Raw genomic sequence first — 26,176 nt, 5'->3', positions numbered from 1 at the left:
ATTGCTTTAGATAAAAAAAAACATCGATCTGGTGGACCTTGTTGTATATATAGGGCTCATATACAACAACCTGTAGGCCAAAAGATGAAATGTTCATATACAGCCCTCTTGTCAGTCTACCACTGAATGACGGACTAATCACGGCGTGTGTTTGACCATACTTCACCATACTGGTCAATGCGGAGTGTTAAAGGGGAGTCGGGGATGGGGGGGGGATGTCTTCAGGCCCTATTTGGATACAATTATCCACTGATATTAGCCTCGGCCGGTGATTAAAATCCAAATAATTATAATGTATTGGACAATCGAGGGATTTTTTTGCAGCATTGGGGGGAAAAACCCCAACAGCAACTGGTGCTAAATGTCCAGGGAATGGTTATGGAATGGGTTCACCTTTGAGCACCTTGTCTGGCACAGTGAGGGTAAAACATGCGGATTGTTAGATTGTTACCCTTCACAAACGCTGTCCACTGGTGTGAATCAACCCATTGCTCCAGGGCTGTATGGATATTTTACAGTTAGTGCATGACCTACCGTTGTTGAGAAGACACTTGCTCCTCAGCAAAGTGGCTTTGTTTCCGTTTGTTAAACTAATTTTACCATGTAAGGCCCACTGAGCAATGGCACTTCTTTTCCGAAGTGACGAGGCTACAAATGACAGCTCAACGAAGTGGTATATCGCGTGGAAATTAATAGCAGCCAAATACTCTAAAACGCATGTTTCTAAATGTGGATGGAAAAACGAGAGGACCCGGAGCATTATGTAGGTGTCTTGCAGGCTTAGGAAGAATTATAACGGGCTACTTCCCAATGTATTACAGAGCTACAGCACAGTTATACTGGTGATTATTTGTTGGGCCCATGTATTACTAAAATATTCAAATTCCAAGTGACAATTAATCGAACACTACAAATACCTATGTATTTGTGGTTGTGCTGTATGGTGCTCTGATGTGTCTTCAGGTTGTACCACAGTAAAACCCCAAAACAAATCCAAAACTACGTGAAAACAGTAGTCTGTTTAAACAATTATAGCGTGTTGTAAAAGGTTATAAACCATAGTATGGAACATTAATTAAGGGAAAACAAACCACTCATACAAGTAAATGAATGAAATGTGGCTGATGAAAAAAGGCTTTTCCTCTAAAGATTTAACCTGAGATAAATGCTTGTAGGTTATTTAGATGTTATTTAATTTAATTTAACTTATTCCAAGATGTAATGTTTAGCACACTTCACTTTCAATCCAGAGGTCGCGGGTTCGATCTCCCAACACAGTACTTGAAACAGTGAGCAATTTTATCTTACTATGTATACTGTAAATGGGTGCACCAAAGTTGATTGACAGGTCGCTTGTGGTGGGGTAAAGTGTGGGTACTCCAACTTCCCCCAAAACATCTGGCCAGCATGGAAGAGTAGGCCAAATACCCTATAAAGGGGGTTCTCTTTAGCTCACTCGGGTGGAGGCCCTTCCGCCAGCAGTGGCATAAACACACCGATATCAAAGAACCAATGCGTTAATGTTCCTTGTTAATAACTTAATGGGGGCACTTTACAAGATGCAGCACAGTTCAGAGAGAGGCCTTTTTCATGAATGCGTATTTGACCTGGGTCAGATTTCTGAAGACGTACATTGGCATTGCCTCTCTGCTTCTGGCTGAAGCTAGTTGTGTTTGCGTCTTCTTTCATAAATGCAGAGATGTAATTATTCATTTCACATGTGGAGCAAATATCAGCCAGCCAGCCAGCCATGCTTTTCCAGACTACCCGTATTATTCTGTGTGCTGAATGCAGTTAATGTAATGATTGATAGTTTTCCATGAAACGCATAATAAACGAATGGCCACACCTGAATCTGCTGCTCTGGAAAATTCTGAGCTGGCTCGTTTTTACTCCACATGTGGACTCATAATTGAACTCGACGATGTGAATAAAAAACACAACGTATAAACCAATGGGATGTCAGAATTCCAGGTTGCATGTGCTGTCTGTTACAACCTTTGCTGCACAGAGCCACTAATCAGGCAGATTTCTGAGACGGTGCCAAGGCACGTTTGCATTTGTGCTTCTGAGAAGCAGAGAATTTCTTTTTCTTGTCGTCGGAGGACGTTAACCTGAGTTTAAAAATGCAACCATAATCATGGTGTCGGCCATGATACACACCAGTAATGTTAAATAAATGACTAAATATAGATGCAGCCCTGCAACTGCTTTGCTCACGCAACTGTTGGTGGAATGGCCTCCACCAGAGGGAGCTTTATGAATCCCCTCTGGACAGAGTGTTGGCATACTCTTGCATGCTTGGTAAGACATCTTGGGGTGCCGTGGTGGTGAGATGCTAACTCCCTTGCCTAGTATACAGGATGTCGTGGGTTCAATCTCAACTCTGACGCCTGCATATTTGGAGTTTGCATGTTCTTTCCGTAGTCGTGTGGATTTTTTCTCCGAGTCCTCCGGTTTTCCCCCTCCGCATTTAGAAACATGCGATTACAGTATTTGGCTGCTATGAAGCTCCACGTGATAAGCCACTTAGTTGAGTTATCATTTATGACCAGGTCACTTCTGAAAAAGAGCTATATAGCTCATTTGCCCTTACCTGGTAAAAAATTTTTTACAGTTTAAAAGAGGGAGTATTCATAATTGACCCCACCACCACACGCCACCTGACAATCGTCTAACTGTCGTGCACCCATTTATACTTTGACCAACTTTTCAACTGCTCGGGATTGCAAGCCCAGTAACCGTGTCACTCGTGCAATATATTGCACTAAAATTAAAACTCGTTAACATCCTCTACACAGTCAAACATCTTAGATAATGATTAACAATCAGCAGCGGATGCATTTACGAATAATCATTGGTACGGTTAAGTGTATTGACATTTTCATTTTATTTCACGACTTGCAATGTGTGCTGGCCTTGATAGACTTTTACAACCATTCTTTCTGAGCTCACACCGTGTCTCACTGGATATATGTTTTATAATGAGAACTGTGAAATCTGCTTTTTTTTAAAAGATGTTTATGCCTTGTCCGCGCATACTTTTATTCCAAGTTAAGTGTATTGACATTTTCATTTTATTTCACGACTTGCAATGTGAGCTGGCCTTGATAGACTTTTACAACCATTTTTTCTGAGCTCACACCGTGTTTCACTGGATATATGTTTTATAATGAGAACGGTGAAATCTGCTTTTTTTTTAAAGAGATGTTTATGCCTTGTCCGCGCATACTTTTATTCCACATTTCCCCATCCCCAACTTGCATTCACCTTCCCACCACCTCTCATCCACCGTCACCCCATTGTTATATTGCTAATGAATTAATTTTGGTGACTTTCACACAATAGTAGGGCACGCCTTATTAGTCTACTTTGACATAAGCACGCTAACGTAGTTGTAATTATTGTTGTATTTTAATGTCATCTTTTTAATGACCATTAAAGCATGTCTCTACACTATTGTCTGACATATACATTTTTTGTTTTAGAATTTCATTTTGCAAATGATGTGTAGGGGGGGCTGCTCTTATCTATAGCTACCATGTAGTCCTCCCATTGCACTTAAGGAAACACTACCTCTCTTCTCACCCCTCCATGTGACAGGCATTGATAGATCTCTGCAGCTCCTGTTCCCTAGACACGTTCTTTTACTTTCTGTAATCCTCACTGTCCTCTCACTCGGTTTTAAAATACAGGCTCAAACAAAGTGTATTCGTGATTTTATATTCTCCGACAAATGTTGCCTCTCTTTCACTCTGCCTGCCTATTTTGTCACATTTTATTTGCATCTTTTGAATTCTTACCTCATTCTTATTGAGTATCATTCTTTCATGACTGTAACCGCGTGTGGAGCTGGCCTTGAATTATGCATTATGTATATGTGCCTTTGTATTTGAACTGTATGGAGCTAATGTTATTGTATTCCGCTGGATCTGTATGACGGGTGAAGTTCATTTCCAAGCCAAACACTCTCCCCTCATCAGCTCAACTGAAATATATCACTAAGCCGAGCCACTCATCCTCTACTTTCCTTCATTGAAGTGTGGTTAGTTCTCTTGTGGATGTCTTCACTACTTGTCTATTGTGCTGGTCACTTGGGTGGCACAAATAGTCATGCTTGTGCATCGCAGCAGGAAGGGCTTGGGTTCTCTTCCCGACTTTCTGTGTGGAGAGTGAATGTCCCTTCCCACCTGTTCTTCTGTTCTGCATGGGTTTCCTCCAGGCTTTCTGGTTTCCTCCAACATCGAACAAAAATCCCGAGTGTAGTTGGTGTTGACCACACATCCCAATAAAAAAAATGTACCTGCAAATGTCTCAATTGAGATGAACACACAGCAATATTTCCCCTACACCAACAACTTGACAGGACCCTCCTCGATAAGATTATTGAGATTGAGTGAGTATTTCTGGAGAAAACACACTCAATAGCACGTAATAATAAACGTGCAATTAAAGACGTGCAACTCAATTATTTGAGAACAAATTACTAATTTGATTTAAAGCTTTCGTGACTGCAGGGATTCATAGTCTTGGTTCTTTCGGTAAAGTCACGTAGAAGGGAAAGAATAAAATGACAAAAATATAAAACATTAAAATTCTCACGAGGTTTCGACTGCAACAAAAGTAATCATCATCAGATGTGAATACCACAGCAAGAAAATTTTCATCATCAGGTGTGAAAACCACAGCAAGAAAATGATGATTGCTGGTGTCGAAACGTCGTGAGAATTTTATTGTTTTATATTGTTGTTATTTTATTGTTTCCCTTCTACGTGACGTTACCGAAAGAACCAAGAATATTATTCCTTTGTACAGAAGGTACTGCCTTACATCACTTATGTATGTGGTTACTTGGAAGGAGTTTATCTAGCGTTTATGGAGGTTAAGTATACAGTACAGTACTGCAGTGTGTTTTGTGGAAAGCAACTACGTATAATTAAACATAAATATTTAGTGATGCTGCATTGGCAGTGGTGCAAGCCACAATTTCGAAACAAAATCAACACATTCATCAATACAACTTTGGCCTTAAAATGCTAAATATATGGCGATGTTTCAGGCAATTGCCCCTTTATAGCACGTAAATAGATACCAAAAACATTGAGTTGGAGACTGCACTTTACACCAAGGGGCCTAGGGAGAATGAAATTTTAAACATGTTTTCTGATTACCAGTTTTTAAGGGATGCCACGGTGGCGAGATGTTATCTGCCTTTTCTGATATACAGGAGGTCGTTGGATTGATCCTGACCCTGACGCCTGTATATTTGGAGTTTGCATGTTATCCCCGTGGTCGCGTGGATTTTTCTCCCTCCACATTTTGAAACATGCGTTTAGAGTATTTGGCTGCTAACACATTCCTGCGGAGTGAGCTGGTAGGAACGTTGGGTTGCTCGGTCAATGGCCAGGGTCAACGGCGGTGTGGTGTATTCCGCAAATATGCCCGACTGTGAGGGCGGGCACAAGCCAGCGTGAGTAGGTTAAACGTTGAGTTTTATAAGGGCACCACGGGGTGACCAGCCCCTCCCCACCCAGCCCCACCCCTCCCCACCCAGCCCCTCCCTACCCTCCCCTCTCCACCCAGCCCCACCCCTCCCACGTGGACAGACATCCACAGACATACACAATTAATCCCCTGCCTCCTGTGAATTAATCCCGGTTGGGCTTCCAGTCCACTACGTTTCCTATAAATGTCCACATGATAGGCCACTTCCTTGAGCTATCGTTTGTGGCCAGGTCCCTTCTGAAAAAGAGCTTTATAGCTCAGTGGGCCTTACCTGATCAAATAAAAAAAAATATTTAAATTATATTAAATATTTGATTTAGTAAGTAGTAGTGTAAAACTAATATTAAATTTATATACACAGAAAGGCATCACTGCATCTTAAGACTCTTTTCAACAGTCTTTGTTTGGATATTCATGATATTTATGAGTCATCTTATTTTTGGATGGATCAGTGGTGCAGTGGTTGGCACACTGCCTTACGAACACGATGACCAATTCCCAGCCTGAGGTAACATGAAGATAAATCTTAACCGATCTTGCACACACCCCCCCCTCCCTCACCAACTCGCACTGACCAGTGTGGTGAAGTATGGTCAAACTAACTCACAGGCACAACTTGCTTTTATTTTTGTTATGTTTTAAATAACTGTAGATAGTGCTTGTATATATATACACATTTTCTCTCATTGTTTAGAATTGTCTAATCTCATGTTGAGTTATTTGATGGCACCTTGAGTGGCAGAAAGGTACCACACACACGTAAACAAAAATGAAATCGACTTGGCTAGAACCAGCACAGCATGACGAGGCCATCATCCAGCAATGGCTTCTTAATGGGCTGTCCATACATATTTTTTTTTACCATGCAGCACTGTACGTCAGTGCACACTTTTATATCGAGTTATCAAAACATCTCGCTGCCCTTTGTGTGTACCGGGCACCGTTTGTATTTACGCTGGGCCCTATTCTCCATCACATTTCTTCACAGCACAAACAACAAAACTATGTTCATTGACTATTCATTGAATGTCAAGGTTATATTGAACAAAACAAGATGTATTATTCATTCCATTACGATTCATATGATAACTTCATATGCAATAAGAGGTTTGTTCAACCTTTTAGCAAAGGTGTTGTTTTGGAACTCTATAAAGTTTGTAGCTGGGGATTATTACGGGTGCATTATTGGGCATCAGTGCGATACTGTAGATCTATAGACCTTAGTTTTCATCATCTCTTACTAGAACCATCCGTCATGAGTTTGTATTTGGTATGAAATATCTGAATGTAAAAAGGACCACTAATTAGCATCAAATGAGCGCACACTTTTGTGTGCAGCTCAAACTGCACCCTCTGTTCCACTTGTCTTTGTCACTTTTACCTGCAGGACAAATGCTCCTGGCGAGTACTGACATAGGTTTGAAAAACATGAAAAACGTCATTCGCTTGAACCGACACTGAAAAATTGCTTTGATGTTAATCCAGTGTTTGGAATACTGTACATTATTTGGTGATGCTACGTTCCCAGGGGTGCACAAGTACAATTAATAGTAAAAAAATAATGACAACAAATCTGCTACCAAGGGCTTTTTGCCTGAGACATTAACCTATTATGTATTTTTACTTTTAAGACCACGGTGTTATTGACTAATGTGTTGAGCTTTCATATTTTGAATTTAAGTGCTCGTGGGCGGGGTGGGTGGGGGTGGTGGTGGTATGGAGTTTCGCGCACCCTTTGAATCTGGATTCCTGCGTTAGATCCCTGGCCATGGCTACCATCAGTGGCAAGTGGTTTATGAATTCACGCCCCCCAACCCAACCTCGCCGCCAACCTGCAATGACCAACATGGTGAAGTATGACCACACAACCTTCATTACCTTCATCCAGCAGAGAATTGACAAAGGGCTACAATGTTTATTTTTTTTTAATCATCATTACTTTTGATGGTCGATAAGTAAGTGCACTTGCAAAACATTTTTTAGCACACGTGAAATAAATGTAAATGCTGGGTTTTTTAACGTATTAATTTGTTATTGTCTGAAAAAGTGGAGCTTCACAGTATTGTTGAGAGCATTTACGTATGTTGAACCGTGCGTGGAAAGGACAAGTACACGATATGCTATTGCAGTTTACAAATTTCTGCACTGCCGGCTCAACCCCACTGAACAAGTTTTACCTGTTGTGCAACCTGCCTTATGATTAATTTAATGATGCCTCATTCGGCACACTTTGTGACACAGCATTTAAAAATGTCATGGAAAGATGGCAATACATCTTCAAATATCATAAAATAAACTGGTGGTAGTGATATTGGCTTGTGTTTTAAGTCCAAGTATAATTTATTTTAATTGCACTGGACAGCGAAGTGGTCAGATGGCAGATCAATGAGTGGATTGGTTAACCTCTCTCTGAGAACCTATGAGTGGCAACCCCTCATACTTTATGGATATTATTTTACGTTCTCGGGTTTCTTCACACAATACACTAATTATTAGGGAATTTGCCAAACATCGATTTTGCAGAACCCGCCTTAAAATGTGTCCTAAGACTCACTGAGATGTTCATGGATAAATAAATGACAATATTAAATGTTTGTCACGTGAAATTTGACAGTGGTTCGAGGTATAACGAGAGTATTGCAATTTCAGCTCATATTTACGATGGTAAATATGGGGGATTTATATCACAAAACTTAAATGCGGTAGTTTTATCAAACAGAAATAGCCAAACATTCCAATATTGCAGGACCCTCGTAAAAAATAGTCTTGAGGCTCATTAAATATTTCCAGGAAAGGTAAAATATCGTTGTTGTTATTATTATATTAATTTAGTAAAATGCAACGAGTTAATTGGAAACGTTTAATAAAACGTTGCTCGTGTGAAAGGCCATGCGTTAAACCTTTCATAGATTTTAACATAAAGATCAAATTGAATGGCAGGTTCATAGCCAAAGGCCCTCGTTGTTTGTAAACATGAAATGGCAGGTGGGTTTCATAAGCTACGCCCTTGCTCTTGCCATTTCCATGACCTTGCCATGTCTCATGAAAGCGATCAATGTGCAATAATTGGTTGCTCCAGTCATTTTGACATGTCGCTTGCATCTGATATCAAAGCTTTTACGACTGGGCTAATGCCACATATTATTAAAAATCTCATTGATGTAAGGTGATGTGAAGAGTATACTCGGGAAGTGTGCCAATCACAAATGTGTGGGACCGTGGTGGATCATATTATGTTGTAATTGCTATAGCTGAACACGGGCCCAAAGGGACAGCAGCGAGTCGCGCTTCTGTAATGATAGTCTTATAAAATTCCTTGAGTTGCATGAGATTATAGGAAACTCGGAAGAGATGATGAATGCTCATTCCAACGTTGAGCAGTGTGAGAAAATATTGTAAAGAAATACATTTCCTGATATGTGGTGATTGAATACAGCATGGATCGGTGTAAACAGTCGAGTAGAAAGGGGCCTTTACATGCACGCACATATCAAGGTGCGAAGATTTGTAATCTTGGAAAATGGCCGTGGTCGAATCGATGAAAGAATGATAAGAAATTGACTGAGTGACAAATGAAATAATGACCTTAATGTGACTGGTGGTTTTTGTTGGGCTGAAAATACAATAAAATTCATTTTTAATCTGACCTCCATTTAGAGCTAGACCGAACTAGAAACGAGACGGCTGAGATACAATAACATCTTGGCAAAGAAAACCTTGATAGACATGTTCAAAGCTTACTCGATAATAGCCAGTGTTTACATAGCATTTTTCCCCATTGTATATGTTGTGTAAACATTCACGAAAATCATGCTTTTGGACGCGATAACTTTGCATTTCAACAGGGACACTTGGCCGTACATGCGTGAGGTTAGCATAACAACGTCGCCTGGAAAGGTAAAGAGAAATATCCACAATGAATAATACATGCACATTTTACAATCAATAAATAATGCAGGACACAATACATACCGAACTGGGTGTGAACAAACGTGGCATGAGAGCGTGTTGTCTCTTGAGGTCATCTGTACCTGCTGCATTGCACCCATGGGCTTTCAACCTTTCCATCTGTACCGTAGACTTAAAATAATAAAATATAATTGCAAAATACCTCAACTCCCTTCCATTTAGAATTTTCAACAACAAAAAAGATCACAAACGACACGTCCTAATCGCCTCATGAATTATTACTGTATTCTTTGGTTCTTTCGGTAAAGTCACGTAGGTAGAAAAAGAATAGATAACGACGTTTCGATCACAACACAAGCAACCGTCATCAGGTGGGACAACCACAGCAATTTTTTCTTGCAATTTTTTTACTTGCTGTGGTTGTCCCACCTGATGACGATTGCTTGTGTTGTGATCGAAACGGCGCGATCTATTATTTTTCTACCTACGTGGCTTTGCCGAAAGAACCCAAGAGTGCGGATTCCTGCAAGTCACGAAAGCTTCAAATCAAGATATTACTATATTGCTACACGTTTAAAATCTTAAGGAACTTGGTACACTTTCTCTTAGTGACGTATCATTGGGCAGGTCTGTATGGCTACGTTAACTTGATAATTTTACACATAGGCTTTCGTGACCAATATTATTCATAATAAAGGTTTTTTTTTTGGGTTAGATCGCATAAATATAAATGTGTCGTTAACCCGCCACCACCCGACACAGCCAATTAGTAAGGTTTGTCACGTAAACAAAACGTGCCTCCAACACACCGTGGGCTGAACTGGTAACTTATTGGAAGCACGTTTTGTTTACGTAACAAACCTTCCTAATTGGCTGTTTAATGTGGTGGTGGACTAACAACACATGTATACTTAAGCGATCTAACCCAAAAAAAAACTTTATCATGAATAACATGATAATGTTTACAGTAACAGTACAGATTTCTTGTGAAAGTGCACGACGATTATCTTGACGGTTGGGAAATGAGAAAGCATATTATTTTACGTTTTTCAGTGTTTTCTCTTTAGGTATCAAGAATGTTCTGTTGTACAGCAAATCTTGTTTTTCAGCTGCAGATTTTTTTTTCATGCACGTGAGCGAAAATCTCTTTCAGTTTTTGCAATAACAAAAAGTTCAATATTACGGTGCAGTTATATCAAAGGTCAGAAGTTAACCTATCAGCCCAAAACTGCTGCTATTTGTATTCAGTTCTAACAGCTGACAGAATCGTTTTTGCTCTAATAAACTTACATTCGTGCTGTCCCTTTACCCTCTCTGTTAAAACATTTGTTCCCGATTTTATTTAAACAGAAACGTGTGTGTACAGAATATTAAACTGGGAATTTCTTGCAGACGATCTGCAATGTGCATTTTCATTTCATATTCTTGAGTAAATATTACATGTGTCGTGCACGCTGTCCACTTCAAAATGACCTTTAAGCTTGATTGCCCCCTCCTGCATTCTCGGTAGAATTCAGCCTTGTGTAAAGTGGTGAACAATTTAAAATGCCTGGCGGAGCCTTACATTTACTATTGTTGAATATATAATGCATTTTGCTTTAGTGACCATTGTGGCTCCAGACATGTCTGTATATTATGCATTGTAAAATATAAAAAAAATATAATCATGGAAGAAACTGTATGTACAGCATTTATTTCTATACACAAGCAAGAATATGCACAAAAGTTCACAATCAGTGTCTAAAAACCAACATGGATAATGGCAGCTGAGATTTCATGAACAGTCTTATGTTGAAAATATGGAAATGAAGTTTATATATTTACAAAAGGTAAATAATATACAAATAAAACAATATTTGTTTTACATTATTCTGTGCTTATAATGTTTGTGAACAAATTTCAGTTCTAGTTATCTGGCCTGTTAGGCCAATATTCATGGCTGAAAAGACACATTGCAAGCAGGTCATTTGATAAATGAACATCTGTGGATAAAGAGCCCCAGGCATGCTGGCAAGACTACTTATTTTTAAAGGAGTCTATTTATAGCTATATTTTTCTGAAATAATTCATGATTTTAATTGTAATTGAACGTTTACTACCAAAATGTGCACATCTGATTATGCATATTGTTACAATTTGACCTCAAAAAGCTTTAATTTTGTTTCAATATAGGCCAGGTAAGAGCACACAAATCCAAGATGCATGGTCTCTCTCTGAATATTTGCTCATATGAATGTATAAAAGCACTCTTTATATATATGGCGTTACATTTTAAAGGTACCTGTGAGATGGGGTGTACCTTTGGTGGCGGTTGTCCATGCACCGTACTATGTACCTGGCGCCCTAAGTTCGATTCCCAGACATGGTTAGCGTCAGTGACGAGTGATATATGAACCGGTCCTGGCCCTTCTCTCAACCAGCATGGCGAAGTATAATCAAACAATTATCTTGACCTGGGGAAGCTTTCATTCAGCGATGTATTAACAATGGCCTATATTTTGATTTAAAGCTTTCGTGACTGCAGGGTTTCATATTTTTGGTTCTTTTTACGTGACTTTACCGAAAGAACCAAGAATATAATGGCCTATATGTTTAATTAGATGTGTGACATGCAGCAAGAGAATTGTACAACATTTTTCTAAAAGATTGAACATTTTGCAGCTCAAAAATAAAAATGCAAAATGTAATGTTTTACGACAACAATTGAAATATCTTTCTCCGTGATACAAGTGACACTTTCTATATACTTCATGGTAGCGCTGTACAAACACCTTGGGATTGACAGGACAGTCTGTAGGGTGTTCAAGAATATAATTTAGCTCTCACCAGCATTGCATGGAATTTGACTGGCAGACTGAAATGCTTTCAGTGATGCTATAATAGCATGCTGCTATGACGCAAAAGACTCACCGACGTCAGAGTGAATTGTACCTCATGATACATGTATGCATGTTAAACTTCTTTAGCACCGTACATAGCCAATTGTGCCCAGCCCCGATGTGACTGCACTCCCTCTCTCTCCTTCTCAGTTGCGTGATTCAAAATGTAAACTTTAAATTGGAGAGACTGGGATCCCATGTTTTAAATATTGTATTTCATGTTAAATCATACCCTGTTGATAGCATTTTTTTGGAAAACGTTAATATATGCAATCCTTTAAATAACCACATTGACTTAATCGGACCAGTGGGGAATGCAGCCGGTAATCGTGCTGAATTCGTGAAGCCAGAGTAAAACTGTGGTTGTGTCAAGGCTGATTATGATTTGCAGCAATTGCAATCGAAAGCTTTTTTTGTACCATGCAGATTGCGATAAATATCTCTGTGCGTCTCTATGGCCCCCGTGTATTTTTGTTCTGACTCATGAATACAAATTTTGGGGTTTGGGGGGGGGTCAGTGATGCGGTGGTTTGTACTCGACCCGACAGCCTTGAGTTTAATTCCAGGCAACGGCGAACATCCCTGATGAATGACAGTTGAACTGGTCCTGCACGATGCGGGGAAGAGGCCCCTGTACAGCAGTGGATTGACGCAGGGTCTAAATCAGTAGTATGTGAATTATAATTAAATGTTCACGATGAGTACCAGTGTGTGAACGGTACATTTTCACCGAAATAACAAGGATACCAATTAATTGTGTGCTAAATTAGCAGGCTTGCCTCTGGCATGAGTAGAATAAAACAAACGTGTCTGCACAATCATCAAAATAAAACTAATCGTTGCTTTTGTGCTCAATTATTTGTTTCAGCTTATAACTTTTATTCATATTCAGAATGTCCCTGTATAATTGTCATTTATCCAGGAAAACAAACAAGTGGTTCATTATCACCGAATAATTACGTCCACTGAAAGGCAAGCGGTTCAAGCTTTAAGCGATTATATAATGCACTGAACAAGACCACTACTTGTTTGGCAAAACAATTAGGAAAATTTCACTGTTTACTGCCTAATTACCATATTTGTCCTCTGCACTAACATGGGCTGCATTCACATGTTTGTGTAGTTTAAAATCTAATCATCATGCACAAATACAAGGAGAAAATGCTAACATTTTATCTGTTTTGATTTTAACCTCTCAACGTTTTATAAACATTTTCTATTTTTTTACAAGCTCAAGGGTTAGAGAGATACTGCACGGTTGGCTGCATACGGTGTGAAAGAAGTTGAACATAATACATACTATACCGTATTGGTTGTTTCGAGGAGTGAATGCCAGCATTGCGTGTCAACATCAGCGGTGTGTTTCAGGTGCCATGTATTTATTATTTTGGAGAAGACAAAGTTGTATGTAGTGTAAACATTCTCTATATAGTAAATACATATAAACAATCATGGGCACATACGCTATACAGTTCAGCAATATTATTTCATACCCTAAAAGAGCAGAGAGCACTCGAGATTCATGCCCCATCAGGACCATACTTTGCAGGCATTGCTGGCAAAGCCATGGTTTTACAAGGCATGTATATGTAGCCAGCATAATAAATAAGTGCAGCCCTGCAATGTCCTGCTCACGCCACTGCTGGCAGAAATCCCAACACGAGAGGGCACACTGGAGACCCCCTCTAGAGGGTATTTGGCCTACTCTACCACGCTGGGCAAACATCTTGCAGAGGTGAGGTACTGACACTTTACCCCACCACACACGGACCTGCTGATTCTCTGACTGGTCCATTTCTACTAAAGGGTGGATAGATGGCGATTGTTTTTTTTACAAATGTGCCCATTGTTTTAACTTCCGCGCTGGGAGGTCAAATGGAACTGGCCACCTCTGGATTTGCAAGTCCAGTGTGCTTACCATTACATGAAAACAACACCACAATAGCCGTATGAACATGTGCTATTTTCCCGAACAACATAATTATTATTGTACCAGGTAACCCTTTGAGACATTGCCACCCTGAAGAAGGCTGATATCATATGGAAAGGGCATGAATGGCTAAAGTGCATTAGTTTCACGTTGCTGAACGAATACTTTATAAGGTCACTCTCATTACACGCAAAGTACTTGCCACAATGAACCACAATATCTTGCTGATCGCATCAAGGAACATAAAACATCACGCGAGCTTCGGTCATCCTTACAGCGGATTTTGGCTCGCCATCGAACAAGGACGGTCAACGCATCGCGCGCTTTCTGATGCGCTGCTGCGGCTGTCTGGAATGCTCTTCCTTCCGATATTAGGAAGCCACTGGGCTATGCTCTTTTAAATAATGTAGATGGAAAACTCATTTATTTAAAGCTGCTTTTTGTGTTTAGTTTGTGGTCCACGGTTGGCTACGTACGGTGCGAAAGAAGTTCAACATACATACGTATAACACACATACACACATTGATTGTAGAATTGTCTCCATTGTGCAATCGGAGATCATCGCGACTCTTGGATATTTCAGACTGACGAAGGCCTCGATCCTCCGGCTGCAATCGAAACTTCTTCGTCTCTTCTCCCTCCTCCTCGTGCCCAATCACGATTCCCTTCTTTCTTGCTGCTGGCACCCCTTGCACCAGAACAAACTGTCCCCACATGTCAAACAATCGTCCCCACTGTCTATGTTTCAGTCTTCACTGAAAGCTCACTTATTTCCCCTCGCTTACGCCAAACTCCTCTCCCCTCTCCTCTTCCCCATCACGAACACCGCGACCCTCTTTCCAACTTTCCCTGCCCATTCATCACACTCGATCATCATCATCATCAACCGCTCATTGTCACTTTCATCATCGGTTATTCTGTGCATCGTATTCGTCGTGTACTACCATCCATCGCATCACCTCCTCTCATCACACTATTCTGCCGTACAAATAGTTAATTCTTTGTTCAGCGCCTTGGCCAATGAGCTATGTAAGTTGAAATAAGATAAACATGGGCTGGTGAGGCCCCACAACTCATGAGTGTACATTTATTTAATCATTTCCTCATAGGGTTTGCTTCTCGGAAACCCTTACATCACCCTCTCGTATTGTCATTCGTATTCAGTTGCATTCATAATCAGGGTCCGGGCCCTTATCAGGAATATGAAAATACATCATACACAAGACCAACATTTATCACCCCCAAATGTTGACACTGTTGCCTTTGGGAGAGGAGACTTGGTATGAGAGTCACAACCACACTGCACCGTGACTTGGGGTCGCATTTGCATCGTGTGTATTTGAAAGCAGTGCTTATTACCCTGTGGCTTGTAGACTTTTAGGCAAAGCGTGTTCGCGTTGAGTGCCAAGGCGCGAGGGACCGTGAAAGGTGTATTGATTGAGGTTAAATGAGGGTGTTAGGGCGTAAACAAAACAAACGACTATAAGGATATGTGCAGTCTCTCTCGGCTGTGGTTCTGGCTGCACGCATTGTCCGGCAGATAAGCTTTGAATAACGAGTATAATGGTTTTCAATTTTAGTGTAATGTTATGCTTTAGATTGAATTTAAGCAATTTTCTGATAATATCTGGGAATAATTATGTGACCATTAAAACGCAGCTTTTAGAAATCGCATATTGTTTCTCAATGATGGAAGTGCTGTACAGTGCATGCAATTTCATAACAACAACATTATTTTAACATTTTAAAATTTTCCACTTCCGTGCATATAGTCTTACAATCTCACGGCTTTTTAGCCGATAATTGTTCTTGTAGTAAAAAAAAAACGATAGATAACAGAGAAAATGAAGTAATGTCCACTTATAAATGTATCATTATATTTTGTCTTTTTAAAGACTAATGCATCTCAATACTCATACAGGCATTTGTGAAGAAATTACCACCCAGTTAAAATCTTGGTTATTTATTCCCATATTTAAACATTTTCAGTTGAAGGAATGTCTAAAAAAATATTCTGAGTACCACATTTGTAAATCGTTACTGTATTTTTTTTACAATGATCTTCATGCATGATAAATTATTGCATTATATTAAATGAAAAATACATTCCCTTGGAAGTCATTGTTTATTGTTATTATAACGTTGGTGATAATATGAAAAAAAAAAACCTAAACTTAATCCAAACATTAACCAATGAAAATATTTGGATAAATGAAAGCAAGTGCTTTCAATGCATAGAATAATCCACTGCTGGATGAGAGATGACCCACGCCATGGCTGTAATTGTTTGACCATACTTCACCACACTGGTCAGTCTAGTTTAATCCAGGCGGAGGGGGAAGCGTGACAAATTCAGTTATCGCTACTGATGTTAGCCGTGGGCAGCTTGTTGGGTTCGTAGCGCAGTGTGCGAACCAATGTACCCGCTGCTCACTCGTTCTCTCATAGTAAAGTACAATATATTCAAGCGTGCAGCTCAAATAATTCTCATTTCATTACTAACGTGTGATAAAGCAGTCGTGCAAAGAGACCAAACTAACAAGTGAATGTCATTGGATAATGTTCTGTACATTTGAGTGGATGTTATTTTTAAGGTGAAGTAGTGCTCCCATCATCCAATTAATAACTGATAAATAGACCACACATACCATGCCAGAACTATAAGTCCTAGTCTAGCTACATTTATTCTTTCAGCGTGCCTTTCTTGGGGTAAAATGTCACACTTTAACGTGAATTAACAATTTTATCCACATGTAGCAAGTTTGCGAATTAACTATCTTTTTGGCACAGAATTTTGTTTTATTGTTAGTTTTATGGAAACATGAATTGCGTGTTTGCACTGGAATGTTATCTCGAGCCTTGGCTAATAAATGTCTAAACAAGACGTTGCATCTCGACTCTGGAGCCTGGGAAAAATATTGTAAGATGAATTAATTTACGAATGCATTATTTATCTTGTAATACATACTGTACTGTATATACATTTGAAAGTGAATGCTGTCATGTTGTAATGGCTGGACTTGCAATGCAGAAATCGGCAGTTCGATCTAAACTTGTGCATTCATCATTATCTAAGAATATGTGGAGTATTCCAGCAAGTTTTAAATTCAGTGCAATACATTTCGTTCGTGATACTACAGTGTCATGGTTAGCAGTACACTGGGCTTGCAATACAGAGGTCGCCAGTTTCAATCTCCTGGTGCAGCAGTTGAACGTTTGGTCAAATTGATGAAGTCTCCCCCATCCACCCCCTTCCCGCCTCGGACCGCCCAGCTGTACGAATGGGTTCACCTTAGTCGATTGGCAGATCAGTGTGGTGTAGTACTCCCACCACTTACAAGTCACCTGGCTAGGCCCTTCAGCCGGCAGTGGTGTCAGCAAGTTAATGCAGGGGCTCTACTTAAACCTGATCCTCTTGGTATGAAATCACACATGGGGGGGTGGAATTTTATTTGGGGGACTTTTACAAGCAAGGGGCAAAATATATACTGCTTACATATACTCTGTTTACAAATGCACGTGAACAGAAACATAAGAGCATGAATAAATACTTAAGGTCATTTGACTATACAGTACAAATAAAAACAACTTTAAGAAATGGTTTTATTATTCATTTCGTTAGCCATGCACACAAATAAAAAAAATGTTACACGGCTATCTATTTTTGATTGCTTAACCAAAAGCCTAATGTACGTATTCGTGAGTGAACATCTCACACCTGTGTGTCTAGACTGAATTTTACCATTTGCATGTCTTATTCTATCTTCGCTGATATATCCGTGAGCGTTTCTGCTTTCTTTGTGAATTTTCTCTCATCTTGTGTTCTGTTCAGACTCAACAGATGGTTAAAAACCATCACTGTGCCCTGCTGGCTTTTTACTTTAAGGAGTGCAAATGTTTGTCTTTCCAACATGCGCCCATTAAAAATATTGGGGGAATGCAGCCAGAGTTGAGCACAGGTCATGAGAAAATGAGCTTGTGACAAAAAGGGCACACACATTCCTCTGCATATCGTGCCTTTGATGGCTGCAACAGTTACCAAGTAAATAACGCATATTAGTGCAGTAAAATGTGGATGTATAAAAATGGTCCATCAGATGGGAATGTTTACGTTTTGTACATCTTCACTATGATCTGGGATCTTGGTAGGACAATTTCAATATTGGGTGGATACACTATACCCACGTGGCCATGACACTTTGTGTGTTATGTGTTTCCTATTTGCTGCATTGATCTAGGATTCTTAATCTGATTATACAGAGTGATATGTACCGTATATAGTGTGTGGGCATGTGGCCATGTGGGGAACGGCGACAGGGTGGTTAGCACACGGTGCTACGAATCCAGCTTTCCGAGTTTGATTCCTGGCAAAGGATAACATCAGTGGCGACTATCTGAGACGTTTTGGATTTCCCCTATGTCGACTCGGCTATAAATGACGACCTGGTGCAATGTGTGAAGATCAATACTGGGGAGACAAAGGCGGCCAGGCCTGGCATTGACCACACCAACCCCTCATGGGCCATTCCAGCCTTCATAATATGTGCTTCGTTTCCAGCACTTATCCAAACAGTCTGAAATGGTTATACGGGAGATTTGTTTTGTCGTTGTGTTCATAACGTGTCAGTGTATCTTCATGCACTGCGTGTCTTGGTCCAGGTAGGGTGGAGTGCTTCGGATTAAGGTCGGGTACGGGGTCACTTTGTCCAGGGATTTCCTGGCCTGGATGGGTTTCAAACTTCCAAGCGAAACACTGCATGCTATCTGCCTGCACGAGTCGGTGTCCAATGTTCCGAGCTCTGAGGACAGGAAGGCCAGCTGTGCCGCAATAACATTTTCAGTTTCCCAGGCCCTGGCCGCTGACTGCCTGTTTCCTTTCCCAGATGTTCTTGTCAAATGTTCCTTTGCGCGAGTGCAAGGGGTTGGACGGAGAAGAATCCAGACATAGAGCAGCGCTTGAAACGATTCAAAGTAGAGCTGACACTTTTTCATCATTATTCATTAGGGTTTCTTGCCTTACCACTTGATCAGAATGCAGTGTTGGTATTTGAATTCATAGCTCAATGATTAATATGGATTACACATATTACTTTTCATTTCTACTGAAAGCCAATATGGAATACATTTAATTTGATTGGAATTTTTATTTTTAGCAGCATTCGCTTCACAATACAACAACAAATATCATTGAAACCTGAATTATTTGTGTTATTTTGCTCCGAGTAATGGAGAAATATTAGCATGCTATAAATAGTCACCTGATACTTTGATTTGTCTTTTTTTGTGACAATTCAGTTAACAGCCTCTGCTTAATGTTGGGCAACTTAACACCCCTTGACATCTCCTATTTGGTGATAAATAGAGAATAATCATCGTCAGTCACTCAGTATGAAGGCTGAAGCTTTTTTATCCTATTAGTCTTTAATGAATGTATTTTCATTTACACCTAACTTTATGGGTGTGTGCACTTGTTATCCAGTATGCTGAGATATGCACTGTATTTATATATGTGGATTTGTAACTCAATACAATAATATTATAATTACTCATCAATGATTATATATAAACAGGAAAAATCCATTAATCTCTGTCACAGCTCTGGAATCACTTCACAATTTCTACATGAGCGTTGGCCAATAACCACAATGTTTCTCCCAAGGTCCTTGCTTTAGATGAATTAGTTCATTAAAAAAATCATCTCTATGTGACCTTGCACTGAGCTACACAATAGTATATTACTTCCGTGAACACAAAACCTATATTGTTCCCAAGCTGTTGTGAAAAGTGCTGTAAGCGAGCGCCTATGAAGGCCAGCACAGCACACGAGGGAGTGGCATGGCCAGCGCCATGCACAGCCGCTTTTGTCCACCAATTGCTGACGTTTACACACCGCACCAGTTACTCGTTTAAGGCCGAGTAAACCGAGCGGAGGTCCAGCCTCCGGTGCAGGTATTCATCGCTGGGGTGTGGCACACACAAACTCCACGGACCACGTCCTAGAACTCAGGGCTCTTCCTGTATGTAGAGGAGGGAAAAACATTGGGCTCATTGCCTCCACCTGATGCGAGGGCCGCGAGCGGGAACATGGATTTCTATAAGAACTGTCTTGTCAATTTAATAGTGGTGTCCCTGCCTCTCTGTTTCAGATGGCCGAGGGCCGGCGATGCCACGTTCACCTGTTGGACGGCCGTATGTTGGAGCTGCTGGTGCAGGTAAGCGTCGCCCACAACACTGTTCGTACAGAATCTGAATATATTTTTTGTATACTGGAGGAATCCGATGAGCTATGAAGCTCTTTTTCACAGATGTCCAGAATGTTACCTGGGCACACAAATCGGGGCCAATCTTGCCGTGCACCCAGCTACTGTGGAGATTGGCTACTACGGGAATCCGCACTCTCCCTATTTGCAGAATCGCTGTTGAGCTGAAATGTGTTATCGTCCGTGAAATGGGCATGCCAAAAATAACGGTAAACAAATAGAGTCGAATACATTGTCCTTATGCAGTGTATATGAAGACAGTTGTCAAGGGAGGTGGTTTAAATGTGTTTGCACAATATTCACACACAAAATTGACATTGCTTAACTTCTCAGTTGGTACAGCATTTTCTTTGACAAATATTTTTGTGATTATGGTTGCTTACATGGAGATGTGGATTAGTAATATATTTAGTACTTGGTTCATGTTACTTTTTCCAATATTAGACAATTGTGTTCTTATGCAAACTACAGTAAATGTATTTTCGTTTGCATCGTGTTCGCATTTATTACATATTCAATCGTTTTTCAACAGTGTCTAAAACCTCATGTGAGAGCATGTTTATTTTAACAAATATAGACTGCAAAAATAAACGGAAATATATATTTTTTCTCTAAAATTATCCAGATACATATTTTGAATAGAATGTTTAAAAAAACAGAGGACTTGCATCTTCCTTAAAGAGGATCATAGGTGGTACGTGTCCAGATGTGATTGTACACCGTCCTAAGACACGACAGCGGCGAGATGTTAACTCCCTCACCGGGTATACAGGAGGTCATTCGTTCGATCCTAACCCTGACGCCTGTATATTTGGAGTTTGCATGTTCTTCCCTTGGCCGCGTGGATTTTCCTCTAGCTACTCCAGTTTTTCCTTCCACATTTAGAAACATGTGTTTAGAGTATTTCACTGCACTAATATTTTGAACGTGATACGCTACTTCGTTGAGCTATCATTTGTGGCGAGGTCCCTTCTGAAAAAGAGATATATAGTTCAGTGGGCCTTACCTGGTGAAAAAAAGTATAGTTTTATCATTTTAATAGGTGACATATTTGGAAGAAAAAACACTTTCTCTGCCTTTTTCTTTCGTCTCAATGCTCCAAATATAGAATCCCTTTTCTTTACCCCCTGGTGAAATTCAAAAATAAATCCTGCTCATGTTTGGTTTGTCACCAGAATTTCAAAAGCTTTTGGGGTTTGAGTCAAAAAATGTTAGAGGAGCTTACTCCGTGGGAAAGGACTGACTTCAGAAGAAGGATCTAAACGGGGCACGTGCATTTCCCTGTTTACCTTTCCTGCCAAATAAGACCCACCTGCCGAATGGCACGTGTGGTTTTGAGGTCCGTTTGTAGAGCCCCCCCCCCACACACACGTGGTCAAGGAAACAAGACGACCAGATAGGTAACCTTAACATGCACAAGTCCCGGAGGCAATGACCGTTGTGAAATAGAGCGTTTGGTCAAGGTCGCGCACACTCGCCAGAGAGTGATGTTTATTATATTTTATGTATAAATGCATAAGGAATGTTATCTTCGTGGATTTGTTCATTAATACACAGCATCTCATTCTCATTATTTGTGTGAGAATTTGGCAGAACATGTATGACCCATGGAAATGCGCCGTATGGGATGCGACTGTTGAACCTGTGCCTGACGAATGTGCACGTATACAGCGTGTTATTTTGTGGAAAGGGCATATTTCAGTTGTAATTTCCTTAGTCCACAAGCAGTAAATGATTACCTGCCTGGTGAACTGAAATTGGACAAAATAGGCATTATAGCAGCTGGTTAAATATTGTGTGATGGTCGTTTCCATTACTTATTATTTCGAGTGCCATGTTTGCAATCTCATACTTTAAGGCGATACACAAATAAATATTAACATATAATAGCTGATCTTAAAGTGACCCATGGGCCTTTTATATTTCAATAGTTTATTGCTTAATAAAGGAGAAATTCAAGTTAACGCTAAGCCAGCGGAATTTTGTAGTTCATTTAACCACCATATAATGCTCGTGGGCCATACTTTTATTCCAGCTTTTGGCAGGAAATTAGTACAAGTTTCTGCAAAATAGTAAACAACGTTAAACACCAGACCAACTTTATGTGCCAGCCCAAAAAATGTAATTTAAACATCAAGTTCTCCTTGTTCCATTTTTAACATATATCACATGTGAATATTAGATTGTCATAACTTTTTAGCTGTAGTGTTTTTTTTACGTGATATCATCCTTGGGGGGAGGGGAGTGCTGTAGTGTAATGGTTAGCACACTGGAATTGCAATCCAGAGATCACTGCTTTGATTTCCCAGTAGGGCAGTTAAAACAATGGTGCAAGTTATATATATTTTAATCAGTATAAATGGGTTCACCACAGTTTGTGTATGGGCCGGTTGCGTGTGGAGGAGCAAAGTTTGGGCAATTCCACCATTTCTAATAGGTCTGGCCAGTGTGAAAGAGTCGGGTCAAACATTCTCTCCAGAGCTCTCCCTCATTGAGGCTCTTCTACCAGCAGTGGCATAAACAACTAACTGCAGGGCTGCACTTTTTCCTTGGCTTTTATACGTTATCCTTGTTATGTCCTAATAAAAAAACCTAATATATGAATGTATTATGTAGTGTGCAAAAGATAAGTATGGGAAACAGATCGGAAAAATATAACATCATTGTTCACTACCCGCTTTGAGCACAGCAATTCGCCCCTGTAGTATTATCTCTGACAACATCGGTACTTTGTTCTTTAAAATGTTGGTCTCCCATTAATCAGTTATCTTGTGCTTGTGAAATATTTTAACGAGGAAACTTGCTTCGAAAATAAACGATAAATCTGCTTTCAACGTTAGTTTGTAAAATAATGTTATATTGCCATAAATTTGAAACAAAATTGAACATGTCACCTGCTAAATGTTAGCTTTGAGTTTTAACAAGTTTTTGTCACGTCTTACGTTTTATTAATGGCACACGTGTGAATTATTTGTCAGCACAAATTAAACAATGCTGGAAATAGCATTGCAAATGAGCTTTCCATAGACTTTACAAACAAGCAGAGCCACTTCCAATGCCATGTGCGGGGAAGAAGAGTGTAAAGTTCACAATAGAGTTCACATTTACTGGATTGGCAATGCTTTTTGTTGACAAACTTGAAAGCCCTGTTTGGATTACACGGTTCTCAGTGGGGTTATTATCATATTTACTAGCAGGGAAACACTGTTTTCAATGTTTCCCACGTGCCACACCTATTGCCTCAGGTAAACCAATATTCTCATTTAATACACAATACTGTATTATGTAATACAAATTGATTGTAATTTCGGTTCGTGACATTGTTGGCGTGGCTCATACGATGTGTATTTGTTTCACGATTCCGCGTGCAGGATCTACATGAGCGCGACTTATTCGCTCATTCATGGGGTGGCTGTTACAATGAGAATGATTTGCCCCTATTTTTTCTCTTGTTGGCACTGTGAGAAGTCTGCGCGTCCACATGATCCCGGTGGTTATTTCCACCGGTTCTGCAGTCAAACACAGCCTCGCCTGGGAGTGGGTGCAGCAGCTCAGCACCGTTGGGCATCTGCTCAGGGGTGCGTGCCGACCTCGGAACTGCACGGAGAGCGCCACATGTTGGGTCTCTGCGACTCCACTCATCATGGCCATTATGCGTTGCAGCCCTTTTGAGACGATTATTAATCCGCAAAGTGAATTTTAAACAAGGCAGCGGCTCTGCTTGTGTGTGTCTGCAAATGTCGGGAGGCGTCGAGCACTGGTTAGCGCTGTGCTACGAACCAGGCGACCCTGTGTTCAATTCCCACTCACTGCCAACAGCGGCGCTCCCCTAGGTTGGCTCAGCCTTCAATGAGTACCTGGCGCAGTATGTAAAGCTCAGCACTGGAGAGACAATGGCGAACCACACCACCATTTTGTCGTCATAGGTGCTCGCTAACAGCACTTGCCCCAACAGCCTATGGACGTTATACAGATGCATTTTGTGTTCGTGAAAATATGATGCAAAGCGGTTCAATCAATAATTTGCTTTGCAAAAAAAAACGATTAAAAGGGAAAAGAATCTTCAGATTAGTTATTGACTTATCATCTTTTCAATTGAATTACATTGGAATTTTAATTATCATAATTGATTACCGTTGATTTGTGCAACGCATGATTTTGCTTTGTGACATTGCATGTTGTATGGAAACTATTTAAGCATGAGTGATCGTTTATAAAGCCCCGTTGGTCAATGCCCTGCTGTGTGACAGCCTTCACTCCACGCCTTGCGCACCATGGTGGACACTTGACTGTGTTTCACCACGCACTTCAGTCTGGTTTGTTGAAGGTGGGAAAGTGCTCAACAACTGTGGATTTTGCTGCACTACTCGATACCTTTATTCCCTATGCAGCAGAACTTTGCAGCAGAACTGTGCAAACCGGGTATCAATGCCAATCACTTTTGCAAACAGGGAATTGTGTACACATCCGCAACTAAAAATATCGACTGCAATATTTATCTCTTGGATTACACGGCTGCTAAATGCTGCAAGGCTTCGTATATATTTTTTTCCCCTGCCAAAGGAAGTATTTAATATGTATATGCCTCTTGCAAGTTTTAATTAGTGGGAACCTCTGCGGTTTACAGATAGTCCTTTTTTTCAGATTACCGTGAGCAAATTTTGAAACACAATGGTAGGCCCACAGTAAAGTACATTTGTATATTACATTCTGTATATTAAAAAAAATCGTACAAAGGCAAACCAATTTTTTAGTTTTCATTTTTTGCCGAATCGGCAGGGTGCAGTTGTTGGGGATAAGCTTTATCTCGGCGCGGGCTGTCGCACACGATTGCCTATTCTCGCACGGCTGTCACGTGTGGTAGACACGTCAGAAAGCTGTGCATAATCGTGCGTAATGAAGTGTGTGATTGTGTGCCTGGGGAGATTCGGCCAAGACTTGGATGAAAGCACTGTGCCACCAGATGCGAGGAGTCCGGTTCCTGCGGGCGAAGCGCTCCTGAACCTTAATGTGTGGCTCAACTGCTGCGTTTGCCCATTGCGTGGCAATTTTGGCAGCCCTTGGCATCACAGATTTGCCCATCCTTTGGCAAGCACTGTACGATACATGGTTGTCCTTGAGGATGGATCTGAGCAAATCCCTCGGATGTTATTAATGTCTCACTTTCATTAATCACTCTGTAACAATTGCACGTGTATTTGATCTTCGGGATTTTTTTTTGTATTCTCGAGAGCTACTGAACATGCTTGAGGCCCAAATATCCTACAGAGCACACTGGCTGCATTGCATGCAACAGACGGTGAGGCTGGGGATCTGTACCGGGTTATCATCTGAACATGTATGTGTAGCTGTACCATCTAGTGCATGCAACAGACGGTGAGGCTGGGGATATCTATACCGGGTTATCATCTGAATGTGTATGTTTAGCTGTGTACCATCTAGTGCATGCAACAGACGGTGAGGCTGGGCATCTGTACCGGGTTATCATCTGAATGTGTATGTGTAGCTGTTCCATCTAAATGTAAAGGTGCAGCCTTGCAATGGCTTGGTCACACTTGCTGGAAGACGGACCTCGAGAGGGAGCTCTAGATAATCCTGGGTGATATTTTGCCTACTTTTTCATGCTGGCCAGATATCTTGGCAGTGGTAGGAGTACCCAGACTTTTCCCTACCACACGCGGCTCTACCGAAA

At 40.5% G+C, this 26,176-nt stretch overlaps 1 protein-coding gene across 5 annotated transcripts in view; it reads left to right on the top strand.

Moving 5' to 3' along the window:
• Nucleotides 1–26,176, top strand: part of FRMD4A (FERM domain containing 4A) — a 139,006-nt gene that overhangs the window by 38,685 nt on the left and 74,145 nt on the right. For all 5 annotated transcript variants that reach the window (XM_032954176.2, XM_032954174.2, XM_032954173.2 and 2 more), the window contains exon 2: nt 20,371–20,436. In XM_032954176.2, the coding sequence (XP_032810067.2) occupies nt 20,371–20,436 (66 nt within the window). The remainder of the gene's footprint in view (nt 1–20,370; nt 20,437–26,176) is intronic.

This window comes from Petromyzon marinus, chromosome 14 (genome assembly GCF_048934315.1).
Source record: "Petromyzon marinus isolate PM22_M1 ecotype Great Lakes invasive population chromosome 14, UKy_Petmar_22M1.pri1.0, whole genome shotgun sequence".
NCBI lineage: Eukaryota > Metazoa > Chordata > Hyperoartia > Petromyzontiformes > Petromyzontidae > Petromyzon > Petromyzon marinus.
The sequence above is the reverse complement of the archived record's forward strand: the minus strand, read 5'-3'. Positions and strand labels throughout refer to the sequence as shown.